This window comes from Scardinius erythrophthalmus (assembly GCF_964197995.2).
Source record: "Scardinius erythrophthalmus genome assembly, chromosome: 8".
NCBI classification, from domain to species: domain Eukaryota; kingdom Metazoa; phylum Chordata; class Actinopteri; order Cypriniformes; family Leuciscidae; genus Scardinius; species Scardinius erythrophthalmus.
In genome coordinates, this window is record NC_138228.1 from 8,887,876 (window position 1) to 8,912,355 (window position 24,480).

At 37.7% G+C, this 24,480-nt stretch overlaps 1 protein-coding gene across 1 annotated transcript in view; it reads right to left on the reverse strand.

The window, feature by feature from the left end:
• necab2 (N-terminal EF-hand calcium binding protein 2) overlaps window positions 1–24,480 on the reverse strand; it is a 95,826-nt gene that overhangs the window by 6,910 nt on the left and 64,436 nt on the right. Inside the window, exons 6-10 of the mRNA XM_081372068.1 lie at window positions 21,511–21,647; window positions 21,067–21,191; window positions 11,800–11,879; window positions 6,450–6,506; window positions 1,426–1,538 (exon numbers count right to left, since the gene is read on the reverse strand). Of these exons, the coding sequence (XP_081228194.1) occupies window positions 1,426–1,538; window positions 6,450–6,506; window positions 11,800–11,879; window positions 21,067–21,191; window positions 21,511–21,647 (512 nt within the window). The remainder of the gene's footprint in view (window positions 1–1,425; window positions 1,539–6,449; window positions 6,507–11,799; window positions 11,880–21,066; window positions 21,192–21,510; window positions 21,648–24,480) is intronic.

Consider the following 24,480-nt stretch of genomic DNA (forward strand, 5'->3'; position numbering starts at 1 on the left):
AAGATTATGAAGACATGATTCTTTCTTGCTCCAATGAATCCCTAAAAAAATGCGCATTTAGAAAGTAAATAGGTTCAATTTTGATGTTATGTTGACTTTAATAACTGTACAGAATTTTTATTGTTGCCAAACAGTGAACAGAAGTATCTGAACAAGTCGGTCAGTGAGTTATAAGTTAATTTGCATAAAATGTGCTGTAGTAGAAATCAAAGAGCATTTCAATCACTTTTTCACAAACAGAACATGAGAGGAGGAAAGTTGAAAGAAATAAGGGAGGCTACAGAGATGACAGTTCAGCAGAGAAGCTTGCAGATGTTCTCACTGATCAATTATTCACTAGTCTGATGTGAATCATGACGGCAGTAAATGCTGCCACACAAAACCCTCTCTCAGAGAACAGTCTCAGGGAGCTTCCATGAAAAACACTATAAAGGACCTCTTTTACTCACTGCTATTACATCATTATTTTATACTGTGGGGCTGAAAAATGCTCTCAGTCATGGCCTGACCACAATTTTGAAAATGAAGCAAATGTTTGGGGTTATTAAGATTTGTTTTGTTGTTTTTCAAAAAAGTCTCTTATGCTCACCTAGGCTGCATTTATTTGATCAAAAATACAGTAAAAACAGTAATATTGTGAAACATTATTACAATTTGATAACTGTTTTCTATTTTAAATTATGTTAAAATTGAATTTGTATTTGTGATGGCAAAGCCGATTATCAGTTTATTTATTATATTATATTATAGCCGATTATTATACTTTTTTTTGTGGAAACCATGATTTTTTTTTCCTTTACTGTCACTTTAAATCAATTTAATGCATAATTTAACTATATATATATATATATATAAAAAAATCTTACTGATTTTAAAGTAGTTCAGGACAATTTCTTGATCTTTTAGGGATTTGTAAACACTATCTATTGATAGTGCAGTAAAACGGCAATTGTTTAACCAGTTTCATCATTAATTCATGAACTAGAATAACAACACCTGCTCACCTGCCATCTTTATCTAAAGGAGGTAAAACGATACAGTGTCTTATTTCAACACATCAGGGATAAATACACATTGATGAGACGCATGCATTTATTAGAGAGGCACAGGTTTGCTCTTTAAGAAATGCATAGAAGTTATAGCAGTTATGCAGTACAGTTACAGTATTGCTACCCTCCAATACCCACATTTTGAAACATATGAAACTTAATATAGAGCATGTGCTTTTCTCTTAGCAGATAAAAACTGAAAACACTTAAGTCTGACAGCACAAAAAAGCACTATGTACTAACTGAAAACACTTAAGTCTGACAGCACAAAAAAGTACTATGTACTAGCATACTTATAAGATGCAATGAGAGAGAGATAGGGAATTAGAAAAACACTCACTAGAAGGTCAAAGTAAGACAAATGAAGTCAACTCACTGGAAACAGTCTCTCTGAGTAGACACATTCTTCAGGTATTGTTTCAGGGCATCGCAGAACTCTCCCAGCTGCTTCTGGGAAACATTCATCTCCTGGCGGATCAGGTAGAGGGACTAAAGAGAGAAAAAGAGTGATAGGATGGGGAAAGAGAGAAAGCGGTTTGAATAGTCTGAATACATAATGAAAACTGTGAGTCTGGGGGGATGATGAGAATGTCTTGTCCTATTGTTAATATTCTCTTTAGGCAAAATAAATAAAACCAGACTTATTTAGAGACTCAAACCACAGTGTAAGGGTTCAAGACACTATACGTTATAAAAACTCTTAAAGGGATAGTTCACCGAAAAATGAAAATTCTGTTATTAATTACTCACACTCATGTCTTTCCAAACTCTCAAGACATTTGTTTATCATCAGAACACAAATTAAGATCTTTTTGATGAAATCTGAGAGCTTTCTGTCCCTCCATTGACAGCTACGCAACTACCACTTTGATGCTTCAAAAAGTTCATAAAGAGATTATAAAACTAATCCATAGAATTGAGAAGTTTAGTCCAAGTTTTCTGAAGAGACACTATCGCTTTATATGATGAACAGATTGAATTTAGGCTTTTATTCACATATAAACATTCATCAACTCACACATCAGTTGTGGTAAACAGAAGCTCAAGAATGTTTTCTTGACGTGTGAGAACCAGTGAAGTTCATTCTCATGTTATGCATCACATTTGAGCTTCTGCAAGAACCAATGAGGTTGTTTGTAAAGCAGGTTCGGTTGAGCTTCCATTTATGTTCACTGATCAATGTTTAAATGTTAATAAAAGCCTAAATTAAATCTGTTGTTCATCATATAAAGCGATCAAGTCTCTTCAGAAAATTTTGACTAATTTTTACAATCTCTTTATGAACTTTTTGAAGCGTCAAAGTTGTAGTTGCGTAGCTGTCAATGGAGGGACAGAAAGCTCTCATTTTTGGGTGAACTAACCCTTTAACTCTAACACTGCTTAGAAAAGCAAACGGTCTTAAAAGCTTTGATCCTCATTTAATAAGAGTTATGGTCTATATTGCAGCTGAAAGGTTAAGCAAGGGTTAATCTTCATTTGGATATTCCTTCAGGAGGAGAAATATATACAGTATGAAAAATACCAGAGAGTAAAATCAATTCAGCTACTTCTTTGGATTGTCGCCTAAGTAACTAATTAATTCCCAGTGTAATCTAAAAGATGTAGAATTGTGGGAGTGTGGTTGGCTACCAAATGAAGTTCAGTACAAATAACAGGGCAGGCTTTAAACCTGCTTCCCTGCAACAAATAATGAAAAATAAAAAAATAAAACCTGATTCGCTGTATCAAAATTTCATAACATTTCTTAAAGGGTAAATTTAGACCTTCACGGAAATGAAACTGAACTGCTTTTGACTCGTCTGTTTCACATAATTGCACTTTTCTCATGTAACATGTCACTCAGGGCTCCCACTCGTTTCTAAATTGGTGCTGTCATCTTGAACCAATTTTCTTAAGTCTAAGAGATTTGATTAAATAACTAATATTACTAAGAAATGATGGGTTTAAATATTATAATTTCTTGGCAGACTATTTCCACACTGCAGAGCACCCCGATGAGCCTGGAGCGTTGATTAACATCTGCATTTGTATGCTGAATATCATGCCAATATGGTTTGAGATGCCAATATGCAAATCATTTCAACCTGAAGTAATATCCTTTAAAATGTTTATAATACACTACCGTTCAAAAGAGTCAGTACAAATTATTTATAATAATTAATACTTTTATTCAACATGTATGCATTAAATTGATTAAAAGTGACAGTTAAGACATTTCAAATGTTACAAAAGATTTATATTTCAACCAAATACTGTTCTTCTGAACTTTCTATTCATCAAAGAATCCTGTAAAACCCTCCACAAACATTAAGCAGCACAACTGTTTGAAACATTGCTAATAAAAGTAAATGTTTCTTGAGCAGCAAATCAGCATATTAGAATGATTTCTGAAGGATCACGTGACACTGAAGAGTAATGATGCTTTTTATTTTAAACTGCAATACTATTTAACATATTACTGTTTTTACTCTATTTTTGATCAAATAAATGCAGATTAGCTGACTAACCGCAAACTTTTGAACGGTTGTGTATGTAAATCCTCAGTTAGACCTGGTGAACTGTAGAAAGAAAAAAGTCTGCAGATTCGGTGTGAGCTTGCCTATAACTATTATGCCATATTACAACCAAACAACTGCACCACAACACAAAACATATCTTTAAAGGCCTAAAAAAAAGTAAAAAAAGGGCATGTTTTTTTTAGGGGATATTAGGGCATATTTCGTGTGTGGTGTATGCTATAACTAAAGTGTCACATCTTCAATAGAGCATGTGTAGTTCCCCAGCAGGTGGGGAAGATAAAACCCAAGAGAAACCATTAGGCCCTTCGATTTGACAGCAGTCCCATTCCCCGAAGGCGAGGGCAATAAAAGAGCAGAAGCCTGGTAATAAACCCTGAACTTAATCAAGAGCACTATGCCACCCAACACTAGCCAGAATGCAATCAGAAACACTACATTAGCCGACCTACACACAATGATGAGTATCATTCTGTTTTCCCATTCTCCTCCACTGGAGGCCTGATCTGATAGGCACATAAGAATAATTAGAGGAATGCATGAGGATTCGCAAACCCAATTTTCTTTGCATTTCGACATCTGGCTGATCCGAACACATTGAGACCGATTGCACTAATGTCTTTCATTAGTCTTCAGCGTTTGTTTGAACAGTGAGAGGGCTTCATTCAGACTCAATGCCGTGGAATAAACTAATAAATCATAGCTTGGTAGACGATGCAAATGTGACCCATAGTGTAAGGCTTTGTGCTCTGTGGGATATTCTCATTGTATTATTAGAATCCTTAAATCTGTCGCTCTGACAGAAGCCAGTTTAAATTTCCTTTAGCAATATTTCTTGGGTGTATTGTAATGTCTCTCATTTGGCTTTATGCGGAATTAGCAATCCCTGATGTGGTGAATGCATATATGTGAATGATGTGTGTCTCTTTAGCTCAGAAGGGAACCTAAACTAATGAACCCTAAAGACCCCCATGTGGAGTTGAACTGCTCCACTTCTACATAATGCATCAGACTGTGACACACACACACACACACAATGAGAGGAAAGAATATTTTATGTGCACAATTTCCTATCATGTGATTGAGTAGATTGTCTCAGGTACAGTACGAGTCCTTAGAAAAAGTAAGAAACCTCAGAGGGTTTGAGAAATTTCACAGTTACCATGGAAACTGGGGAATACCATCCCATTTCTTTCTGATTGGCATCTTTCTACCCCCATTTATCCTTTCTCTGGTAACATTGACTTAATTGCATTATTCCCTCCCTTTTAGTTTAAGTCCAAAAGGCATAAATGGGGGCACCTCAATGTCCCTCTCTGCATCCATCCCATAATTCCCTCCAAATGAGCAAATACGGCCTTCAGACATGTAGTTGTCCCTCTCCCTTTCTCTTTCGGTCTGTCCTCGGTGGTTTTATCAGCAGACAGTTGATTTATATTCCTCTTGGCCAACCAAGACAAGCACTGCGTGTGGTGTAAGTCTAGTGAAGTCAGTGAATACAGCCTGCAAAGTACTAAACTGCTGAGCTAACAGATGCATTGAGCCATTGGACTGATCAGTCATTAGTCCACTCTCTATAAACATGTCTTGAAGAGAAGATAAAAGCTTCCCTTCTTGCCGCATCTCCACCCTGCTATAGACTTCAAAAAGCCATTGTTTTCTTATATCTGGAGGTGGGAACACATTTTAGATGCCTGAACATTCTGTTTATATATGTATGTAGCTCATTGTAATGATTTTATAAATATTTACAGGAGGAAAATCAAAAATTATATGCTAATATATGCATTCATACATATTCAAATATATGAGGGTGTGAAGAAAAGCACTACTGCTGTAATACTTAAGAAGATCTACCTGCTCATTTAAATATTCGGCATCACTGTTCAAATTCCTGTTTCTTGTTACTAGGATTAGGTGCAATTTGTTTTAATGTTTGTCATCCAAATGTCAAAATGCATGCAATTTACTAGAAGCAAATGGAGCAATAATCAGTTGTAAACAGAAATAGCTCTGAGATGGCACAGTTATTGTTTTAAAATGGCTCTTTTCTGCTCTGTGTAATAATAATGGCAAATAACACTGCGGGAGACCCTGATATTATTATAGGTGTGATGAACTAATTCCAGAAATATCTAATGGGTCCCAAAACAAAGCTTGTGTTAACCAACAAACGCAGAGGCACATGCTAAAGCTGTCAGGTGGAACCTGCCCAACCCCCATTTTGTCCTGAAATTGACAAGGATTAATGGATAAAAAGGAATGATTCAATTACCCCTGATCCCTGCAATGTCAATAAGAAGTCAATTTGAGCTAAGATCTGTTACACACTGAACTCAGTTGCACCTTTTCCTTTTTTTTTAAACACAGCAATCTTTTCCTTATTAGATCTAAAACTTTTAAACCACAAAGTTTTACAAGAGATTAAATCCCAGCACTCCCACACTTTAGCTGAACAAATCCGTCCGATATTTCTGTGCATTCCCATCATGCTCTGCTGTGTGTATCACTAAGTCCACAGAGCGAGACTGATTTGTGGCCAGGTGAGTTGTAGCGTGATACTGCCTCTTATCTTTTAGAGGCACAAATGACTCCTGGAACATGTTGGATTTAAACACACTGAGCTGGTGCTTTCATATGGAGAAAGAAATGTGACTTAATCCTGAGGAACAGGTGGCAGATCTGCTGCAGGTGTGTGGAACAGCATGAGGAGCTCTGGAGAGACCCAAGCTTCATTTGACAGGGGTTTATTCATTGGTTTTCAGTCTGCTTTTGTGTTTTAAGATGGGGGGAGGGGGGTGAAATTGGTCATGCATTGTCTTGGAGGATTTTATGCAGTTTTCTATCATGCTCTTTGGTATATAAGACGTGCTTTAGTACTTACTGCGCTAGTTGTGCCATCAGTGTCTGTTAGTCGCTGATGTAGGTCAAACCAAACTGTCTGCAACACAAACCAGAACAGAAAAGCCACCAGTGAATTGACTGTCCCCCTCAGCTGCCCCTCGCTGCTTCTGTCTGTCTGCAAACACTCAATCAGGTGAGCTCAGAGGAGACCAATCACAAACACAACTGCCTGACTTTTTACCAAGAAAAAAAAATGTCTAAAGCAGTCTACAAAACATAAAAGTAGAAATGTTTATATAGCGCACTAGATGTACGCCTTTAACCGCTGCGCTAACGTCTTGCGTCTTTTGCATGACATGGTATTCTAAAAACAAGGCACTCAAGTTGAACTTTTAAGCAACTTTTATCTCATCTCTATACCTTGCATTTTAAACCTCTGTAAACTGACGCTTACAATTGATTTGGTCATCAGCATTAATTTACTCACATATGTGTAATCGGCCATTATTCAATGTAGGTCAATGAATAATTTGTGAAAATAATGTCAAATTCTTTTTTAAATTTGCAGGTAATTCTTGCATTAATGAATCAATGGTTTCAAACTGATTTGCAGCTCCATTTTTGTCACCACAGTCAGAAAATCATACGGTACTACAGAAGTGTTGACAAAATAACTATTATTTGCATTTCACACAAACATTAAATACAGTAACCATTTAGTTTTGGAGTTGACATATGAAAGAAAATTAGCATTAATTACTCATGGTATAAAAGTATAGTATAAAACAACAACTATACAGTAGAACTCACCAGGGCCTGTGTGATGTTGTGGAACTCGTAGCAGGATAGCAACTGACTTTCATTTTACCAGATTATTTCTTGAATGTTTTGTCTGAATGTTTTCATAAATGTCTGACAGTGTTGTGAAAAGGTATAGAGGTATATTTTAATATGAACCTCTTTAGTTGCAGGGCTGTAACAACCATAGACATTGAGGGAGATGAGTCCCCCCCCAATAATTAGAAATGGCCAAATTGTGCCTCCCAATATTTAATATTCTTAATTCTGCTGCACTCCATTACGCATCGCTCTGTTTGTTGTTAGGATGGCAAAATGTTTTAAATGTTAAATTTTTAGTCTGATCTGCCTCAGCACTCATAATCATTGAGATGGCCAATCAAATCAAAGAAGGCGGGGCTTACTGTTCATTAAAGAGGAGTGTGAATTCCAACGCAATGCTTTAGTTAACAGTGAAAGAGTGTGTGGTGCTAGTAGCTTAACATTTAATATTTGACTACTGTTTTATGTTAGAAATGTTCAGCGACAGGTAATATCCAGTGATGCAAACTACTCAACTTATTGAAATTTCACTGTTTTGAATTGAAAATATGCTATCATTTACATGATTCATGTAATTCATAACTGAATGTGACGAGACAAGAAACATTTTGTGTTTCTGAGATATTAGATAATAGACACGAATAAGAGTGAATGTGGGCATATTTTTAAAATGTAAACATTAGAAAATAGTTTAAATTGATTACTAGGCAACAATTATAACTTATTTCACTTTTTTTATCCTTAAATTAATTTTAATCCTTTAATTATTTAATTCCTTTAAATAAAAAAATTAGATAAAATAAAAAGACAACTTTGGTTCTCCCCAATGTTTAAGGCATGGTTATGGCCTTGCTGAGTAGTAAACTTAAAAGTACACATACAGCATATACTGTATACAAGTTTTTATTTCTCAACTCTGATTCATTTCAAACTAGAAATGTTGCTATTTATATCAAATAATGGCAGGTAAAGTTGTAGGACATGTTTTTTTAGTAATCAAGAATCTGAGCACTGAGAGAAAGCCTGCCAGTATTATTTCCCTTCCTCCATGTAGAGGCTACAAGCACTGTCACTAGGATGCAATGATGAATGCACATAATAAAAAATAAAAAATACTGAGAACAAGAACAGTATAGGCCATATTTCAAATATTCTCACTATATTCCAAATATAGGTACTTTATGAATTCAAGAGGAATTCACAGCAGCCCTGGCTCTGAAAAGTTAACACCACCGCAATGTAAGAATCATTATGTGCTTCATAAATGAGAGGCGCTGGTATCTCCTGTCAGTCCATACACATGAAGTGAACAGGGATGGTGCGGGATATTCTTTCCCATCATGGAATGACAGAGTACATAATGGCCAGTAATGATGCCACAAATTCGTGCAGCTGTCTCTCTCACTGATAAAAGCGACGGCGGGTTATCCATCAAAAATAATGGCAAGAATGACAACCGCCATACCATCGAGTATGAAGACTGCAGGACCGGCATGAGCGTTAGTCTCCACAGTGATTGGAGGCTATCAGGATGCCACAACTGGATGGAAAAAAGAAATGATGCGTTTCCTAAAGCTGTGGGGGCGCATTATGCAGACAACAAGAGCGCTCTGATGACTGATCCAGCTCTGAGCCAAAGCGGGTCACTGAAGTCAGGCTGCCCTGTCTGCTAAGCGACAGCGAGAATGGAGGACGGGAAAGGACAGACGTGCAGTGCTATGTTTGACATTTCAATTAAAGTGAAGGCTCTGAGGATGGATGTTTAGAGGAACATGTGCTAATTCCTGCACAGACCCAGGTGTGCTGCAACAGTTGTATTGATCAACTATGGCAGATTTCACAGTGGACTGAGTTTGACACGGCAACTGGAAAAATTGTCCCTGACTCGAGAACCTTGAAGGCGAGCCAAACTATGACAATTGCGAAAGGTTGCATGGCTTGCAGGGGTGGGTGGAAAAAAGGTATTTCAAAATATTGCAATGTTTTACCTCAACACACTGTATTGACATTGTCATGGCGGGGAGGACCACCACTGAGGGCAAGTCTGCGAGAAGGTGTAGTATTAGGTCAACACAGATATGTTTTCCAGCTATGCCATTAAAGAACCATTTTCATGGAAAATAACTTTTCATGGAACATTTTTCAAAAGAATTGGACACTAAACTAAAGTGTTACTTATCAGCATGCATATCACAAGGATATTGGCTGTTTTTTAGTACTTATAAAGCACATATTAATGCCTTATTCTGCATGACCATATTCTACATCACTTAATCCTACCAATACCTAAACTAACTACCTTACCTAACTATTAATAAGCGGTAATTAGCAGTTTATTGAGGCAAAAGTCATAGTTAATAGTTAGTTAATAGTGAGAATTGGATCCTAATCTAAAGTGTGACCAAAGAACCATATTTTTGTGTGAAGAACTTTTTAATAATCTGAAGAAACTTTTTTCACTATAAAAGAACCTTTCCATTGCACAAAAGTTTCATGTATGACCACAGATGCCAATAAAGAACCTTTATTTTTAAGAGTATATTATATAAATTACTGGTCAAAAGTCTGGGTTTTAATGTTTTTGAAAGAAGTCTTCTGCTCAAGACTGCATTTGTTTGATCAACAGTACACAAAATGGTAATATTGTGAAATATTATTACAATTTAAAATAACTGTTTTATTTTAAAATATTTACCATATTTTAAAATGTACTTTATCCTTCAGAAATCGTTCAAATATGCTGATTTGCTGCTCAAGAAACATTTCTTATTATCAATGTTGAAAACAATAGTGCTGTTTAATTTAATTTGTTATTTTTCTCAGGATTCTCTGATGAATAGGAAGAACAGCATTTATTTGAAAGAGAAATATAAACGTTTTTACTGTCACTTTTGATAGTCTTCTTGCTGAATAAAAGTCTTAATTTCTTTTAAAAACCCCACTTTCGAATGGTAGTCTATATTACAAAATTAGGATTATTTATTTATTACGCTAATTCATTTAAAACTAAGGTCTACAGAATATTTTCTCTTCCTGCGTACAGTATATGTGCATATACCATATCCTTGCTAATCTGGCCTGACCCCAAACATCTCCCAGTGCCACTGCAGTCTCTGCTGCTCAACCCAGATATCCTCTCATTCATACCGTCTCACCAGGATGTGTCAGAACCTCCCTTCCACTGAGAGAGGAATAAACCAGTTGGGTTGCTTTGGCTATTCTTAGCTCCAGCAATAAGAACCTGCCTGCCAAAGACTCCAGTATTAACTGGGGACTCTATTAGTGCACTGAGCTCAATGTCTATCAGACACGCATAATAAAATGACTGAGAGAAAGAGAGATGGTAAAATAATGGTTAACCAAAAAAAAAAGTTACGTAAGTGTTGAATAAAAAAAATCTAAGGGTAAAAATCAGCCATTAACTATTGCATTACTGTTGTTGTCAGGTCTGTTTAATTGCTTCCTTTGTTCACCGATTCATTCCTGCCCTCCTTCACTGCTCTGCACCCTGAGCAATGGAAGTAATAACTATAAGGAGGAAAGATTACTGGCTTTGCAAAATGCAATCTAAATCTCATCTCATGCTTTTACATATGAATGTGTGTAATTATCAGAGTGTGCTTGTGTGTGCATGAGTAATGGAAATTACAGGAGGCATAGAAAAGCTCCACACCAAAGTTTTACTTCCTAATCGACCAGTGGACTTCTGAAAGGAAGCAAAATTTGTGTTTTTAGACTAATGCAAATTCACGTTCAAGCTCAATATTCATATTTCCAGACCGTTCAAAAGATTGTGGTCAGTAAGATTTAAGGCTGCATTTATTTGACCAAAAAAAAAAAAAAACAGTAAAATTGTGATTTAAAAAAATTATTAATTTGTAATTAATACAATTTATAATTAAGTAGTTACGTTATTTATTCCTGTGATGGCAATGCTTAATTTTTTCAGCTGCCAACATGATCCATGTTGAAAAAAAGTGCTGTTTAATGAAACTGTGATACATATTTTTCCAGGATTCTCTGATGAATAGAAAGTTTAAATAGAAATTGTAATATTGTAACTCTTTTTACTGTCACTTTTTTATCAGTGCATTCGGAATAAAAGTTTTTTTTAATCTTACTGACTGACTTTTGAATGGTAATGTATACTTGTTGTACTATAATATTTGTTTATAATGACATACTGTTTAATAAAATCAAGTAAAATCAAGCTTCATCAGGTTATTCACAATCAATAACTGCCATCCTCTAAAACATAAACAGTTTAGGACAGTGTTACTTTAGATGGGATCTTTTTATTTGAAAAATAAATAAATAAAATAAATCTGAAATATCTACTCAAACAAAACATCTCAGTAATCTATGTATTATTATGTTATCAGAAACGGAGCTAAATCTTTCCATTTATTGTCAATCATGTATTTATTTTCTGGTTCTTATAACACTGGATTGTATCTGCACGGGTCTGTGGATTCGGACTCTCAGTATTATAAGACATTTCCCAGGAGGAAAGCACTTGACCTCTCAGTATTATAAGACGAACCTCTTACCTTGTTCTCCAGACGTCCAATCAGCTCAGCCAGTCGGTTGATCTGTGCCTCGAGTCCTTCTTTTCTCACCTCCACAGCTCCTGACAGAGACAGAGAGGCACAGTGCATAATTTGCAGATAGTTTCAATGATGTTTTACTCTTCCTGAAACCTCGTCTCAGAGTGGCTGTCATAGCAATGCGACAGGGTGAATCAAACGTTCAGACATTATTACCGAGCTCCAGTCATTACATAGATTACAATGGACATTTACACATTTTTACCAACTTCTTTGAGTGCTGCAGATGACACTTGTAAAAGAAGCACTGAAATATACTACCATGCTTTTTTGGACATGTACCACCTGATGGTATTACCACCTGATACCATGGTACTGCCACCGCGAATGATAAAGGAAGAGTGCGCACTGTAACAATATTGCATTTCGCATAAAAAACAAAATGTGGAGAGCGATTAACATGATTTTCACCTTTCCTTTATTTCTTTTATGCAATGACAGATCCTATTAATGAGGGAAAGGTTTTCCTGCCTTTGAAATCAGCCCCACTTGAGGTGCCAAACCAATTATACTCTAACACCTCCCTTGTGTTGATGAGGCCAGCATAAATGGGGAGGGGAGACATTTTGGAACACATTAACTGTGTTACCATAGCAATAGCAGAACCAAGTGAACAGGGCCTGAAACCTTTTAAAGGCACAGATAATAGTGAAAATCATATAAATAAATAATACAAATAATAATATTCCACAGAATTCTAGAAATTTTACCATAAAATCAACACAGAAAACACTCATAAAGTTTGTAATTCCATCTGGGCCTTAGTAATACAACAGACATTTCTTCATAATGCACTTATAAAGATTAGAATGTGTGAAGATAATCTGGGAGTCTTGCCACATGCTCTTCCTGCTTAGGAGGATGTCATATTCAGTTCAGTTCAGGCTCCAGTCAGGACCAAAACTTTCCCTGACCACCTGCTCCTTTCCCGATTTAATGCTGTCAAACGAATAACATGCACAATATAGCTTCTACGGAAAAACTGGAAAATGTTTCATAGTCTTGCCAAAATTGGAACATTATGAAGTACAATGAAGAAACATCTCAGTGAAATTATTGATAATGTTCACTGTAAAAAATTGCTGAAAGAAAAATAGCCAAATTCTGACAGTAACATACTTTTTTTCCATTAAAACAGTCATCTGCTGTAGAAAACAATGCAAAGCGACTGCTGTTAACTGGTACAGACAGAAGATTGAGGCAACCCTGCTGTCAGGCAACCCCCGTGAGGTATGGCAGGGGATCAAGACCATGATCAATGTCCCCCACAAGGGCAGAGGGAATCCTTCCCTGATTCTGCCTGGAGGTGAGGGACTGGAAAGGGCAAACCAGCTAAACGGCTTCTTCTGTCACTTTGAGAGCGGCAGCGGTGCTGGAGCTGGCATCGTGCTGCTCCCTCCATCCCCTGCATCTGCATCTGTATTAAACATCAGACAATCGGATGTCTTTCACCTTTTTAGTTGCTGTAATAGACAGAAAAGTCCTGGCTCTGACAAAATCTGTGGTAATATCCTCAAGCACTGTGCAGTAACACAAATTCATGCACTAGCACTTTTCAAAACAGGCACTTTGTTAAATATGCAGATGACACAGCTCTAGTGAGTCTGCTACAGGATGGGGAGGTAGATCATGGGCCAGTTTTAGACTCCTTTTTAGAATAAGTCACACTTAATTTTAAATACAAATCAGACCAAAGAAATGTCCATAGATTTTAGAAAGTCACAGCAACCCACCGGCACTTTTATCAATCGGGAGATTACTCAGGTTGTTACAAACTATAAATACCTTGGCATTGTACTGGACAACAAGCTTCAATAAGACATAGCAAAGAATGTACTTTTTAAAGAAACTGCTTGTTTATAATGTCAATAACAAAATGCTTCAAATGTTTTATACTGCTTTTATTGAAAGTGTTTTAACTTGCTGTATTATCGGTTGGTTTGGAAATGCCACTGAATAACAGAAAAAGATAATCAGAAAAACAGTTACTACTGCCAGCAAGTTACTTGGGATAACATTACCGAGCATTGAACACATTTACAAAGACAGAATGGTGAGAAAGCCAATAACATTGTATGTGATTACACACACCTGTTGGCATCTCATTTTAAATCTAGGCGTCGTTTCTGCACACCCCTTATGACTAAGAACAGATCCAAATTTTCTTTTGTACCACAAGCCATAGAAGCCTTATATCAGTCAAAATAAGCTAGATGTCCAGCTGGCCTGGTCAGACCCAAGGGTGTAGTGGATTATAGTGTATTGCATTGTATTTGTTTGTGTCATATGTCTGATGTTCTGTCATGAAGTGTCTTGCGACTGTGCCGCAAACCCAATTGCCCCACGGGGACAATAAAGTTATCTATTACTACTAATTTACAGCCCATTTTCAACACCGATCTACTGTATTTATGGATTATGGTTTTGTACTGTATTACCCAATGCATTGTGGGCTGCTGCACTTTTGAAACAATAGCACAATGCCCGACCCAACACCCGTACAGGGTGTTTCACAGGAGTTAGAGTAAGACTAAGTCTTCCTAAGTTCACAGTGCTCATGACAGGAATATATGTGGAAAATAGAAGAAAACTAATCAAAGTGGAGAGGAGAGGGAACTTTGAGACTGACTGCTGCGAGGAGCGCGTTGTTTTAAAACTTGACCGGTCGGAGTGTTTTTTCCCACATCCAAATCACTTGAACGATGACTGATGAGCTGGAACTGAACAAGCCGGAATAGCGCTTGAGAGTGCTTATAAGTGAGTGATTATAAATGCATTAAACAGAGATTCGCTGTAATACATAATTTATTCCCAAATTTCAGTGTTTATTAAAGCTTTTCAGACTGTGTATTTCCTGGTGGCACTCAGCCTGATGGTTTTGCCTGTCTAGTGCTCGTTGGCAGGAGAAAAATAAACTAAACGAGATAACTGGTCAAATTTGTTCTTAAACATGATTGATTATTAAACTTTTAAAATGCAATTTCGTTTACCTGTATAAGCTATACAACAGAGTTTAAGTTTGCATTCTTTAAAGGAGAACTCCGGACAATTTTAACATTGAGCTCATTTTTTTTGTAAATTTGGAGTGCTGTCAATACAGAAAACAATGACAAAAATCGGTGTTGCCTACACCGTGTTATCCTCTTTTTAAAATTTGCACCCTGTTGACTTCAATGGGGCAAGTTTTAAACCTGCTTTTAGCCTCTTAACATCCTTGATGTGTCATTACAAGTGCACAGCTAATGTGAGTGATTCCTTCAGAGTGATCACGGGTGAATCTGACTGCAGTAGATGTGAAAGATATGAATAAAAATGATGTTATTTCAGCCAGCGCACATTCCTGTATTTACATCCTGTTTTTGGTCGAAGTCCACAGTAATCGATTGTCGAGTTCACGTGCATAGGTTTATCACGCGTGTGAACTCGACAATCGATTACTGTGGACTTCGACCGAAAACAGGATGTAAATACAGGAATGTGCGCTGGCTAAAATAACATCATTTTTATTCATATCTTTCACATCTACTGCAGTCAGATTCCCCGCGTTCACTCTGAAGGAATCACTCACATGGCTGTGCACTTGTAATGACACATCAAGGATGTTAAGAGGCTAAAAGCAGGTTTAAAACTTGCCCCATTGAAGTCAACAGGGTGCAAATTTTAAAAATAGAATAACATGGTGTAGGCAACACCGATTTTTGTCGTTGTTCTCTGTATTGACAGCACTCCAAATTTACAAAAAAATTTGCTCAATGTTAAAATTAATCGGAGTTCTCCTTTAAGCTAATGCAATCTCACAGTATTCATGCCCTAGAATTACAGTTGATTGCTGGCATCTCTGCAGTTAGTATTTTACCGTTATTTGATACATTTAGGCACCACAATATTATAAATGTAATATAAATGTAAAAAATAGGAGAAATTAGCATGTACAATTAAATATTCAATATTGGTAATCCAATATCAGTATTGACTAGGGCTGCCCCCTAATAGTCAACTAAACGTTAGTCGACAAGAAGAGGCTTAGTAGCTAATATAAACCCCCCTTAATTTAAACTTGCAATTAGTGTACTAATGGCTTAAATGAATGACTACTAGTAGACTAGAACTAGATGTACCGCATCGCGGTACAAAATATGACCGCCGCTCAGGCCTGCACTGGCTTTCCACAAAAATAAATGACGTGGAGTAATTTGGCTGTATTGCGTGTTTATGTATATACCTAAAAAAAGTAGTAGTATGTGCATGTCTGTCTGTGTGTGTGTGTGTGTGTGTGTGTGTGTGTGTGTATGTATGTGTGTGTGTTTGTGTATGTGTGTGTCTGTGTGTGTGTGTGTGTGTGTGTGTGTGTCTGTGCGTGTATGTATGTGTGCGTACATGTGTGCGCGTGTGTGTTTGTGTGTGTGTGTCTGTGCATGTGGATTTGTATGTGTGTGTATGGGTGTGTGTCTGTGCGTGGATGTCAGTGTGTGTGCATGCTTGCGTTTGTTTGTATTCCTGCATGTATGTGTGTGACAGTATCATCCTAAACCAGCAACCCTTCGCTCAACAGCACCATCTACAGGCCGATGAGTGTACAGTCACTAAATGTGCACATAAATGAATTTATTTTATACCCCCCCCATGGATGAAATTCTACGAAACTTAGCAGAGGATACCCCCAGAGGATGTCAAGTTAATCATACACATGAAATATGGTGCAGTTCTGAACATCTCCACTGAAGATAGGGGCGATTAAAGCAGAATAATATTGCAATTTCATTTTTTATGGGAGGGGCGCAAATCACAAATGAGTGATTATGGCCTAGGTTGATGTGGGCCCTTAAGAGCAACATACCATAAAAAATTACCAAAAAAGAAAAATTTACGGGGGCCCCAGTGCAGGGGGGGAAGTGGCCCCCGGGGACCAAACGAAATTTTTCCGTAAAAGTCTAGTAGACCAACATACCATAAAAATTTCTTCATCCTCGGTGCCACGGTTCAGGTAGTTATTTAGGAAAAACTGCTTTTTTTTGGGTTTGGGGGGGCCCAGCGCGGGGGGGGAGTGGCCCCCGGGGACCAAACGAAATTTTTCCGTAGAAGTCTAGTGGGGCTACATGCCCACCAAATTTCATGTTCCCCGGTGCTTCGGTGTCTCTGGTATCGTTGACGAAAAATTTACGGGGGCCCCAGCGCGGGGGGGGAAGTGGCCCCCGGGGACCAAACGAAATTTTTCCGTAAAAGTCTAGTAGACCAACATACCATAAAAATTTCTTCATCCTCGGTGCCACGGTTCAGGTAGTTATTTAGGAAAAACTGCTTTTTTTTGGGTTTGGGGGGGCCCAGCGCGGGGGGGGAGTGGCCCCCGGGGACCAAACGAAATTTTTCCTTAGAAGTCTAATGGGGCTACATGCCCACCAAATTTCATGTTCCCCGGTGCTTCGGTGTCCCTGGTATCGTTGACGAAAAATTTACGGGGGCCCCAGCGCGGGGGGGGGAGTGGCCCCCGGGGACCAAACGAAATTTTTCCGTAAAAGTCTAGTAGACCAACATACCATAAAAATTTCTTCATCCTCGGTGCCACGGTTCAGGTAGTTATTTAGGAAAAACTGCATTTTTTTGGGTTTGGGGGGGCCCAGCGCGGGGGGTTAGTGGCCCCCGGGGACCAAACGAAATTTTTCCTTAGAAGTCTAATGGGGCTACATGCCCACCAAATTTCATGTTCCCCGGTGCTTCGGTGTCTCTGGTATCATTGACGAAAAATTTACGGGGGCCCCAGCGCGGGGGGGGGAGTGGCCCCCGGGGACCAAACGAAATTTTTCCGTAAAAGTCTAGTAGACCAACATACCATAAAAATTTCTTCATCCTCGGTGCCACGGTTCAGGTAGTTATTTAGGAAAAACTGAATTTTTTTGGGTTTGGGGGGGCCCAGCGCGGGGGGGGGGGAGTGGCCCCCGGGGACCAAACGAAATTTTTCCTTAGAAGTCTAGTGGGGCTACATGCCCACCAAATTTCATGTTCCCCGGTGCTTCGGTGTCCCTGGTATCGTTGACGAAAAATTCAGTTAGGTGACGGGAAAAAAAAAAAAAAAAAACTTTGACAATCCCTATATGACCGCTTTCGCTAGCTACGCTAGCGGCGGTCATAATAATCTTTAGTCAGGGGCAGCCCTAGTATATAAATAAAAAAATCCAATTAAATCTCTACATAAAAAAAGAAAAGACTCACTGTATATCAATAAATTATACAGTATATCAGATTTATAGCTTTGATCCTGTGTGTGTGTGTGCAACATGAACAGAAATAGAGAGGAGAGTAGAGTGAGAGAAAGAAAGCAATTTGAGAAAAGCGTATGATTGACTGATGGGAGAAAAAGTGCCATGTGCAAAGCAAGTCTCGCAGAAGTATTGATCAATATTCTCATCCCGTTGCTCATAAACTACAGCTTGGAGAGCATGCTCCAATCATGGCTCTCCCTGCCGGAGCTGACAGCTAGAATGGCGCTTTTATTGTGAGCCGAGTCAGCTTTATCTGTGTCTTGGGGAAATTTAAAACTAGTGCCAGTGTTTGAACGTCACCCATAAAACAGACCTCTTCGATTCAGCGCTGTGGTGTCACTCGAAGAATATTGGCATTTCAACAGGCCAACCTTACAATAAAAGTGAACGAGAGGACAATTGAGATCTACTGATACTGCCAATAAGGAGTGTGCACATCGATGGGAACTTCTTTTACAGCTTTTTGAGCTGAAATGTCAAATGGCGTTTAACATTCCTGCTGAAATGAGTATTGAGCATGACTATTCTTTTAACACTGAGAAGAAGAGGAAAGTGAAATGGACATTTAAAAAAGAATCATAAATTGCTTTTCTCTGTGTTACAGAAAAAAGAAAAACACTAGAATTAATTTGTTACCATATCTCCAGGCGCCCTCTAACTCCTGACTGAAGCTCAGAAACGCTTTAAAGAAAGACCTTTTTTTCCACCTTCTCCTCATTAAAAACTCACACATTTCTTCCGTTGCATCATCCATACGAGACGGTCGTGAGCGTGTGGTATGTGCTGACTTGGCACACGAAAGGCTTTGTGTTGTTTTAGTGTCTCTTTAGAGCGGTTTCATTACCAACTCAAAGGAGCTCAGGCCCAAATCTCATCAGTAATGGAAATGTGGTGTATGTTGATACAGAAAGCCCACGGGAGAGCCTGCGAACCACATCTTTGACAGACTTTAACTTTGCTTTCGGCAATTAGACGGCATGAGAAATGGTAAATGCGGATGTTTTGCGCGATAATGTAGTTGGCCACCAAATCTGCACCACAAACAAAAAAACCTTACCGAATTGATTTATGCGATGTTTGGAAAAACATACCCCAAGAAGCAATGAGCAACATGCCAAATAGACCTTTAAACAAGTCCTTGAGTAAACCTCTGCTAAGAAAAAAGGATTGAAAGAGTGGCTAAAATGCCATCTATAATCTATGTGCCAATTGTTCTAACGGGGGTAATATTGCTTAAGTCAGTCTTTTCCTCTCACAGACCCTGGCTGAGGAACAGCCACCAAGTCTCAATAAAGATTTCCCAGAGTCTCCATTTGCTTATGACTCACTGATTGATACTATAGTAGTTTAGTATTTTATGCATTTTAAGTTATCATAGGTGAGGTACAAAAGGTAGGCAATTTAATTATGCTGCCTTCTAAGATATCTTCTGTTGGCCAAATTCACATGTACTGTATACATCACAAGAAACGCCATATTGAGTTTTTAGATTCTATTTATTTGTTTGTTAAGCACTGAGAGAAATGTCATCTAATTTCGATGTACTCTGTACAATGACAATAAAAAATTCTATTCTATTCTATTCTATTCTATTCGATTCTATTCTATTCTATTCTATTCTATGTATTCAAAGAGAAGGAAAGCCCAGAATGCATTGTGCTGAGCTCAGTGAAAAAAAATACATCATAGATGGCAGATGAGGTGAAAGAAATGATTATAAATAAACATATTTCATTCAATATAAAAATAGTTCTAGTATAATAGTATATAGTGTAATAGTGTAATAACAGAATTTTTTTATTTTACTCTATATTTGTGTGTGCTATGTACACCGTTCAAAGGTTTTGGGTCAAGTTTTTTTTTAAAGACATACATTTATTCAGCGAGGATGCGTTAAATTGATTAAAAAGTGACAGTAAAGACATTTATAATGTTACAAAAAATATTTCTATTTCAAATAAATGCTGTTCTTTTGAACTTTCTATTCATCAAAGAATCATGAAAAAAGATTTCCACAAAAATACTAAGCAGCACAACTGTTTTAAACATTAATAATAACAAGAAATTATGATTTTTAAGAATCATGTGAGCTTTGCCATCACAGGAATAAATTACATTTTAACATCTATTAAATTAGAAACATTTATTTTAAATTGTAATAATATTTCACAACATTACGGTTTTTATTAACATTTTTTGCTCAAATAAATAAGATACATTTAAAAAAAATCTATCTATCTATCTATCTATCTATCTATCTATCTATCTATCTATCTATCTATCTATCTATCTATCTATCTATCTATCTATCTATCTATCTATCTATCTATCTATCTATCTATCTATCTATCTATCTATCTATCTATCTATCTATCTATTTTTTTTTGCTTATTAGGGAATTGTGACATTATATTAGCGACATTTTATACCATTCCAAATCAGTCACTTCTTCTAGGTAGGCTTCACTAGGGTTTAGAACAGAGCTTATGTTAATGAAGAAATAAATGAGAGGTTTCTTGGAAAAGAACTCTCTGGCGTATGAGGCAAGAACCAACTATTTCATCGCAACCTTATTCAAAAAGCCTCATCACAGCTGGTTCTGCTCACATAAACAGATGCATGCTGCATTTATGCTGATACTTGGAGACATAAGTGGATTCAGTCTGTAAAAGTAAGTCACTTAGCAAATTTTGTACCATTGTGGTTATTTTAGATTCTTTCAGACTTGAATTCCAGAACACATCTACTGCATAAGTACATACATGAGTTCCAGTAAGTTCATGATGCATAAAAATGCACATGGTGAATGGTGTGCACTATAATATTAGTGCTATTATACCTCCTCTATAATGCTATCAAACTCCTTTTGTAAACAATTGAATGCATGTCCACATTTAGTTGTATCTTGAAAGGTGTGTTTGGAAACAGCTGGATACAGAAGTGATCACCTCACCTGCACCTGTGTTGATGTTCCTCATGCTCTCCTTTGCACTGACTCTGTTGTTGGGAGGATAATCTGGCACCGGGGCCTCATAGCGCCTATCTGGGACGCGTGGGCTGGTCTTACTGGGGTAGGATCTAGGTCACAACAGGGAAAACAAGGATGATTAAAGTGTCTGAAATCAACTAAATATGACTTTTTCTTTTATTTAACTTTAGTTATCAAATCATATTCAAATGTATGATGGCAGCCCAATAAACAAATTTATAGATTGCTTTCAATCACATACCCGGGGTGAGATGCCAAACCTGCTCTATTATTATTGTGCATTTAAACCCCGCAATTAATGTAATGTAATCTACTTAACTGTTGATGACTGATGTCCTAATGGACATTTATGTTGATGGAACTGTGGTACACATGCTTTGGGTCATGATGGGTGATGCTCTTTCTCACCCCACTGATGAATGCTGCTCGTCAATGGCATCCACAGCACTCTCTACAGAGTTCAGCAGAGACTGGATCTGATTGGCTGATTCCTTCAACAGGAAGCGGGTCACAAACTGCTCAACATTAGTTCCACGTTCATATACCTGCAGTGAGTGAGGGAGAAAGAGACAGAAAGAGGAGATTGAAGGAGGGAAGACAGATAAGAGCACATCAGCACTTTTCCGACGATCTTAAGCATGTATATTTGATGAAGTCCTGTTTAAGAAACTCTAGCAAACTTTGCTCCAGCTTTAAGCAAAACATGATCCAGAGGTCTCAGGGAAAGAACAGAAGTGGAACGAGTTTAAAGAAAGGAGTTCAACAAGATGCTGCTCATGTGGGTGAAAGCTTAGGGCAAGTTAAGTTCTGAAAGCTCGTAATGGTGTTGGACATTAGAGGAGCCAACACTCATTGATCCGGTGACATTTTGACCGCTTCCCCAAACACTCAGGGTCTGTTTTACACCATAGAGGCATAACGTTTCACAAAGGTATTGTATTGGAAGTAACAGACTTTGAAGGTGTTAAAGACTTTGGCCCCGAAGCTGCTTTAGTGCTGAACTTTAAGCTTTATAATTGTACATATAAACACATAGATTCTGTCAAACACTCCCAGGAGCCATTGTGGACTCTTAGTTTAGAGTTTTATAACCTTTTAACCACATATGTCTCATCTTTTTTTGCAATTTCCTCATATATTCTTGATGGTTGTCCTATATTGTCTATATGGCAAAAAAAAAACCTTCTTGTGTAGCAGCCAAGACTCAAATCATTGTAAAAAGTGAGTAAACATCTAATCTCTGGCTTGCTCAGTCATTGTCCATTGGCACTGAGATTTTGCTCTGATTTGCAGAAAGATTGTCATGGTCAGCGTTTCAACCAAACCTGGCCTTCACGGATCGTAAATTAATGTCTAAATGGGAAGGCAGCATTGGCAAGGAAGTAAAATTGGACTGCAGTGCTGGCCTCTGTAAGGTCTCTCATAACTTATGCTGCATTGCCATGCAGACTTAGGATGACTGTGTATAAAAAGACCATAACAGAAGGATTAATAAAGGAGACTGGGAGCACTGACAGCCTGGACATGGAGGGGTTTGCAATACAGATGTTGTCCTATTCACAATATAACCATGTGTAGCCGCCACAGTGGACTACTGCGTCTAATGAGGCAGAGGCAGAAACGGAGGAGGCTGGTATGAGCGTCTTTATTCCGTGACCGCTAGTTTCAAAACATGTCTCAGTTATATTGTCATTTTCTGCTCGTACGGCACTTTGCAACAACACAACCTTGTTTCTGCAGCGACTTTCAGCATTTCTATATAACAACGTCTGACGTTTACGTTTTACGTGGCATGAGAGAGTGACATAAACCAGTGCGCGAAATCGATCAGAGCGGTCAGACTGAAACGGATTTGCAGGAATGCGATTTGAAAAGGATTTCAAACCACATATGAATGTGATTTTATTTAAATTTTTTGCCATTCACACATGCTAAATCTGATCGGATTTCAATCGGATATGCACAAAAATCGGATTTGGACTGACAGTCTGAACAAGGCCTTAGCTTTTAAAATGACTGATTTAATTTTTCTGTGTTTTAGTTTTAGTTGAAGTAAAACAATATAGAATTTTAATATATAGGTTATTAACAATAACATGAAAATAATTATTCATTTAACATTGTGCATATACAGACTTGAAAGTTCCAGTAACTTGAATTAAAAAAACTTAGTTGTCAGAACTTGAAAAACTTAGCTGATGCAACTTAATAATTGTAGTTCTTCAAAACTTAAAAAATTAAGTTGATATCTTCAACTCAAAAATTCTGTGCAGTCGGTTGCCTTGAAAATTTGAGTTGAACTAACTTTTTATTTTTTAGGTGAAATTGCATTAAAAAAGACTTCCTCTGGCCCTGTTTGTGTGGTGAAAAATAAAGATTCTTTTCTAAATGGAGGATGGATGCTAGTGTTTGTCATGCTCACCTGCCTGAACGAGGAGCTACCAGGTGGTGACGGTGGCGGTTGGGAAGGCTCAGAATGATTTATTCTAACGGTATGCCAGGTCAGTGGTTCTGCAGTGCGTTTTAGTGCCAGCAAGGGCCTTAACACAGACCAGCAAGCTCGGAGGCAGGGCTTACTGTCAATGCCAAAATAAACATGATTTCTCAAAATAACTGGCAAAACAAATAACTTTTCAAATCCAGAAAATTGCATCAACCAAATGACAGCAATGATGGCGTTAGACGTCAACCTGAAGATTAAAACCGTGGCAGGCCTTTAATGAGCTGTAAATGTGTTTGAACTCTCAGGACAACAACATGCTTGGAGCAAACTAATGATTTGGTGCCCAGACTGCATGAGTGCATAAGGATATGGGTTGTCATGAAATATTCATTCTTCTCTATTATGGCTCAGGCAACACATATACCCCAACACAAATGTACAAATGGTCTGTCACCCTTCTGTAAAATATGCTGTAGGCACTTCTGAAAGTATGACTGATAAGGTGAATTACTGAATAACAATGAGTGACATTCTGGACTAAAGCATCCTGAGACACCTGCGCTCAAGCCAAAACCTAAACAGTCGAAAAGAGCATTATATGTGATGCACAAATACAGCTTTTCCACTAAATAAACAATGTCACATACAAGATGAATATACCATCAGGGACTGAGGAGGAGGTTGTGAGGAATTGTGATTTTATGGTTGGAGATTTTCCACAGAGATTATATGTCACCTTTGGAAAAAAAATAAAATAAAATGGAATCGCTGACAACTAATCTTTTTTGTCCTTTGCGGAGTGAGCATTAAATATTATAAGCATGACAAATACAGACAAGTGCTTACTTACGCAATATTTCAAAGTTCAAAGTGAAACAGGGTATAACCAAAGCTGGTCATTTTAAACAGCCATCGGCAAATGAACCCCAGAATAA